Source organism: Epinephelus moara, chromosome 17 (assembly GCF_006386435.1).
Source record: "Epinephelus moara isolate mb chromosome 17, YSFRI_EMoa_1.0, whole genome shotgun sequence".
NCBI lineage: Eukaryota > Metazoa > Chordata > Actinopteri > Perciformes > Serranidae > Epinephelus > Epinephelus moara.
The window spans coordinates 21,055,829-21,062,507 of record NC_065522.1 but is presented as its reverse complement, the minus strand read 5'-3'; the positions used below and the strand labels follow the sequence as shown (position 1 = coordinate 21,062,507).

The following is a 6,679-nucleotide window of genomic DNA, read 5'->3' as shown; positions in this document are numbered from 1 at the left end:
AAATACTTTTTAAATACAATATATAAATAAATAAAATATATAAAAATACATATATTTGTGGATTTTTATTGCATATATTTAAAACAATAAATATTTGTGTGTGCATCAGAAATACATTTGTGAAACTTTTTTGGTTATTTGTGGATTTTTTTTTACATTTATATAAAATGCTAAATATATGTGTGTGCATTGAAAATATTTGTGTGGAGAGAGTCATTTATATATAAATCTTAACATGTATTTGTGAATCCTTCTGTGTGCATTTATTAATATTGAGACTGATCTAACTCCATAAAAATATGCTTTAGCTCCCTCAGATCCCTACTTTGTTGTTGCGCCCCCAGTATTTGTGATCATTTCAAATCCCCAAATTTGTTATAGCACCCCAAAGTCACAAACTTTTCCATGGCACACCTAAAATTTGTCATCCCTTTTTATTACAAATTTTGTAATAATTGCCCAAATTTATTTATTTTAAATCTAAAAATTTCTTAGTCGCCCATATGACTCAAAAAATATATAAATTAATATTCCTTCTAATCCCAAAATGTGTTGTAGTGCCCCCACTCAAACTGTCACCAATATTTGTTTAACAACAATCCCTTAATGTTCTAAAATAACATTGTACCCGTGCATTTATTTATTTGTTTTTTTTTTTATTCATATCTTCTAATCCCAATTTCTTTTAATTTTGCTTCCAAAACTGAAACGTTAAAATAGCTCCCTTATTAATAGTATATTATGGTAATCATAAAATTTTCTTGCAGATCCGAAAGTGAGGTGTAAGCCTCCAATATTTGTCATGATACCTCTAAATTCCAACATTCAGCATAGCACCCCCAAAATCTGTTGTAATGTTGTCTTGCTGTAAGATGTCAAACTGTCACAAGGTTCCCAATTTTTACCTCCGCCAAGGAGGTTATGTTTTCGCCGGCGTTGGTCTGTTTGTTTGTTTGTTTGTCTGCAAAATAACTCAAAAAGTTATGAACGGATTTTGATGAAATTTTCAGGAAAGGTGCATAATGGGACAAGGAACAGGTCTGACAGCCTCAGCAGCAATTCCAGTTTCTAAAGATGGTGAAAATAGTGCCATCTGGTGGCCGGAAAGCACATCTTGTTCTACTTGCTGAATATTGTTGTAATTCTAAAGTTGAAATTAATGTTCTGTGTTGGAAAAAAGAAAGTGAAAAATACAAAAAAACATATTATATTCTGTGTTGGTAGAAAATTAAAACAAAATAAATACACCAAAGTGTCTCCATGGTGAAGGCATATATAACCTAATAATGATAGTGATGCAAATAACCTAATTGTGATGCAGGCTGCAAAATGTGATGCAGAGGGGGAGGGAATATCACCTACTTGGCGGAGGTCTGCACTCTCTGAGTGCTTTTCTAGTTTTTTTTGTTTTTTTCTTAATGCCAGAATTTGGTGTTCTACCCCTCATTTTTTAAAATCTTGCTCCTGGACCTCAAATATTAAGAAGAAGACATACTTCATTAATCTCCAAGGGGAAATTCAGTTTTTTCTCTTTCTTGTTATTTACATGTTGCATATACACAGGCCTGAAATACACGCTCATGCACAAACAGGACATATACACATGTATTAAATGGAGAGATGTCAGAGCAAGTGGGCATGGACAGGTGCATGAGTAGCTGGGGCTGCGATTTGGATACCTGCCCAGCTTTCAGTCCACACTCAATATTTGGTCCAGATGGGGACTTGAACTGGCAGCCCTCTGGTTCCTAAGCCATATCCCTATGGCTCCCACAGTATCAATTACTCATTTTAAGTGTCAAAATTTGTTTAAGTGCCCCCACTCCAAAAGTTTGCTATAGCATCCCCTCAAAATGTATTACGTCCTTTAATTCTTGGATGGTCCTATTGATTGGTAACCGAAAGTCAAGAAGGTAAGTCTTATCAGCACTATGAGCCTGCTGGAGCTGACATTAAAGAGAGGAGGAAGAAGACGCAAACGTAAAGCTCTGTTGTAATTTTATTATCAAGAATGTTCCTACAAGGATGATGTTCTCCTCCTACCTCCAAAAAAATATAATACAATCCCTGTCAGTGCTCCTCCCAAGGCACCTCCAAAGAAAAACAGAGCAGCATTTCTTTCCCTGGTCTGAGGAGGTGGCTGAGGCTTGTTATCTGAAACAACATGGGAGTGACAACCACACAATTGAGAGAACATCTGAAATGTGTTTCTGAGAACACCATTATTGTTGTTGTCAAGATTATTTTTATTGTCATCATATTGTATCTCATATCATGGTATCATGTTTTAAGTCTATTGTGACCTTACCCTCACACTTGCGTGTCACAACACTTGAGGCCTTCTCCATATTCTTGCTGGAGGTGCAGTTAAATTTGACACTGTTCTGTGTGGTGTTGAGAAATGCTAAAAGAACTGCAGTGTTGCCATCAGGATTACTCATGTTGAAGACCGTCATGCTGGAAGGTTCACCCTGCCAGGACAAGTCAACACCCTTTTCTGCGGAGGAACAACGCAGCCCCAACCAGCAACCTCCTTTTACAGAGTCATAGGCGACAGTCTCTATGATCGGCATCTGGAGGCGTTCTGCACATCGTTAAATCAAAATTGTTGATTAGTATGAGGATATTCTCAACATATTCTTGACATAAGAGACACTAACATTCAGTGGCAAAATAATTGTTTGTATCTATACAAGAAAAGCATTAAAGATCAGTTGAAGAAAAAAATAAAGTTGCCTCGTTTTGTTGAAAGTTGCTGTTGTTTTTTTAAAAATGATTTACAGTAGAAACATATAAGTATACTTCATAAAAGTGTTGTTAAAGTAAAAACTTGTCTATTAAAAAATGATTGACTAACTGTGTAAATACAATGTGTGATAATTGTTTTTTCCCCGTCAACATATTCAGCTTGATGACAAAATCAATGTTTTTGTCCGTCTTGTCTCACTTACTGTGACTATGACTACAACTATGACTTACTTCATGTCATGATATACTGTAACTTTACTGATGGCATGCTATACTATGACTTTTTTATGTTATTTGATATTTTGACTTTTTTTTACTATTTTCGACACACTGTGGCTTTTATTTTCTTTTTTATTACAACATACTATACTATGACATTTTTAAGATATTTTTCTGACATACTATGCTATGACCTGTTTTGTAGATTTTTTCTTTTTATGTCATGATTTACCATGGCTTTTTTCTGATGATTTTTTTTTCTGGCATATTATACTATTATGACTAATGTTTCTTCTGACATACTATTCTATATCACACAATGACTTTTTGTGACATACTATACAATGACTTTTTTATGGCATATTAAACAATGACTTTTTTGATATTTTTTCTTCCATGCTATCATATGGTTTTTTTTTGTTTGTTTTTTTTACTTCATATCACACAATTACTTTTTTTTGGCAAACTATACTATGACTTTTTTTATGGCATACTATACTATGAATTTTTTTAATGATATTTTTAATGGCATATTATACGATGACTTTTTTGATAATATTTTTTTTTCCATGCTATCATATGTTTTTTTTTTACTTCATATCACACTATGACTTTTTGACAATTTTTGTCTGACATGCTATTATATGATTTTTAAAAAAGAAAATTCATATCACACAATGACTTTTTTATGGCAAACTATACTATGACTTTTTTTTATGGTATACTATACGATTGCCTTTTTTTATCGTATACTATACCATGACTTTTTTGATATCTCTTATGGTAAACTCTAGTATGACTTTTTTAAAATGATATTTTAATGGCATATTATTTGATGACTTTTTTTATGGCACACTGTATGATGACTATTTTATGGCATACTATACCATACTTTTTTGATGATATTTTTGAGACATATTGTACTATGACTTTGTTATGGCAAACTTACGTCTCACTGTGAGCTTAATCTTGTCTCCGCTGGGCTGTCCCACAGTATTGATGAGGTCCACAGTGTATTCCCTCTCATCCTCTGTGGTCAAATTACTGATCGTCAAGTCACCTTATGAAGAAAAAGACACTGTCAAGATACGTGTTTTTTTTAACACTGACAGTTGATAGATTCGTCTTTTACCTGAGGAAGTTTTGAGGCTGAGTCTCCCTTTATACCGATCGACCCATTTGACGTTTTCATTCCCATTGTGAAAAGTGGCAATCCACGTGTTGTTTGAAAATATTGACCACACGATTGAGGAAAGTTTCCATGATGGGTCAGCTTTTGAGGGCAAGGTGACGGTATCCCCAGGGTACCCAGAGACTTCCCTGAGGGATTTAACTAATGCCACTGTAAATAAAGTTTGAGAAAGATTCAGGGTGAAAATTGATTGCATGCATTTGATGTCACATTCTGTGGCCACAAGATAATGTCTGAGGGCTGCCATTGGCCTATTGACCACACCTTAAGATACTGATTAATATATACTGTATATCGTATCGTATATCGTCATCGTATATATACAATGACTTTTTTATTCACAAAGATATTATGACGTTTGTTGACATACTATGGTATGACCTTTTCTTGTTTGTTTCATGCTATAAAATGACTTTTTTTAAGGATTTTTTTTTCTGATGTACTACACTGCAACTTTTTTATGTGATATTATACTATGATGTTTTTACATGAATTTTGGCAACACACTTTACTATGACTCTTTCATGATTTTTTTTTACATACTATAGTATGACTTTTTTTTTATTCTTTTGCTATGATATTTTTATGCAATACTGTGACATTTTAAGCAATTTTAAACAACATGCTATACTTTGAAGTTTGTAAGCTATTTTGAATGACATACTATGAAAATTTTACACAATTTTGAACGACATATACTATGACATTTTTGTACCTTTTTGAACGACATACTATACTATGACATTTTTATGCAATTTTAAACAACATATTATACTATGACGTTTTTATGCAATTTTGAACAAGATATACTATGACGTTTTAATGCAATTTTGAATAACATACTATACTGTGACGTTTTTCTATAATTTTGATCGACATACTATAGATGATTTTATGCTAATTTCAACGACATGCTATACTATGGCGTTTTTATGCAATTTTGAACAACATACTAAACTATGAAATTTTTCATGTGATTTTGAACATATTAACAATAACATTTTTCTGCTAATTTGAACGACATTCTATATAATGATGTTTTTCCAGCAATTTTGAACGACATACTAGACTATGACATTTATATGCAATTGTGAACAACACACTATACTATGACGTTTTCATGCAATTTTGAATGACATACTATACTATGATGAATTTGGGCAATTTTGAACGACAAACCATACCAGGACATTTTTATGCAATTTTCGACAACATACTTTACTATGACGTATTTATGGAAGTGTATTGCATTCACTTGAAAAATAAAAAAAAGCCCTGTTTTTCTGAGTATTTTTTTCTGTTTTTTTCGGAGAAATTTATTTAATTTTTCTGTTTTTTGGTGTCATTTTTTCTATTTTTCTGAATAATTTTTTCCCTGTTTTTCGTGGGGGGAGGGGGGGGGGGGGGGTTGTGTGTTTTTCAGGGTATTATTTCAGTTTTCTGTGGAAATTGTTTTCTGTTTTTCGTGGTAATTTTCTTTCCTGAACGAGGAGAGGAGATACTTCAAAATCTCGTGAGAAGCTCTCACCTGGCACCTGCAACTGACCCCTGCATCCATGGTGACTCCTGCTCATGGATATATTTTGCATCTGTGCTCCTGCTCCCAGACAATTTCAATTTCTCTCATCAGTTGCTCTTCCTGACTTTTTTATGCAATTTTGAACGACATACTATATTATGACGTATTTATGCAATTTTAAAGGACATACTGAATTATTTTTATGCAATTTGGAACATACGAAACTGTGACGTTTTTATGCGATTTTGAAAGACATACTATGCTATGACTTTTTTGTGCAATTTTGAACGACATGCTATACTATGACTTTTTTCTGCTATTTTGATCAACATGCTATACCATGACTTTTTTATGCTGTTTTGAACGACATGACATTTTCATGCAATTTTGAACAACATACTATACTATGACTTTTTTATGCAATTTGGATCGACATGCTATACTATGACTTTTTTATGCATTTTTAAACAACATACTATACTATGATTTTTTTATGCATTTTTAAACAACATACTATACTATGACTTTTTTATGCAGTTTGGAACGACATACTATACTATGACTTTTTTTCATGATTTTGGACAACATACTATACTATGACTTTTTCATGCATTTTTAAACAACATACTATAGTATAGTATAGTATAGTATAGTATTTTTAAACAACATACTATACTATGACTTTTTTATGCAATTTTGATTGACATAGTATACTAAGACTTTTTTATGCAATTTTTAAANTAAACAACATACTATAGTATAGTATAGTATAGTATTTTTAAACAACATACTATACTATGACTTTTTTATGCAATCTTGAATGACATGCTATACTATGACTTTTTTATGCAATTTTGATTGACATAGTATACTAAGACTTTTTTATGCAATTTTTAAACGACATACTATACTATGACTTTTTTTATGCAATTTTGATCGACATGCTATACTATGACTTTTTTATGCAATTTTTAAACGACATACTATACTATGACTTTTTT

The 6,679-nt window shown here is 32.2% G+C and overlaps 1 protein-coding gene across 2 annotated transcripts in view; it reads right to left on the bottom strand.

Annotated features, from left to right (window-relative positions):
* Nucleotides 1-6,679, bottom strand: part of si:cabz01074946.1 (SLAM family member 9) — a 23,214-nt gene that overhangs the window by 2,460 nt on the left and 14,075 nt on the right. For both annotated transcript variants that reach the window (XM_050067346.1, XM_050067347.1), the window contains exons 2-5: nucleotides 4,100-4,309; nucleotides 3,917-4,027; nucleotides 2,309-2,584; nucleotides 2,044-2,154 (exon numbers count right to left, since the gene is read on the bottom strand). In XM_050067346.1, coding sequence (XP_049923303.1) covers nucleotides 2,044-2,154; nucleotides 2,309-2,584; nucleotides 3,917-4,027; nucleotides 4,100-4,309 — 708 coding nt within the window. The remainder of the gene's footprint in view (nucleotides 1-2,043; nucleotides 2,155-2,308; nucleotides 2,585-3,916; nucleotides 4,028-4,099; nucleotides 4,310-6,679) is intronic.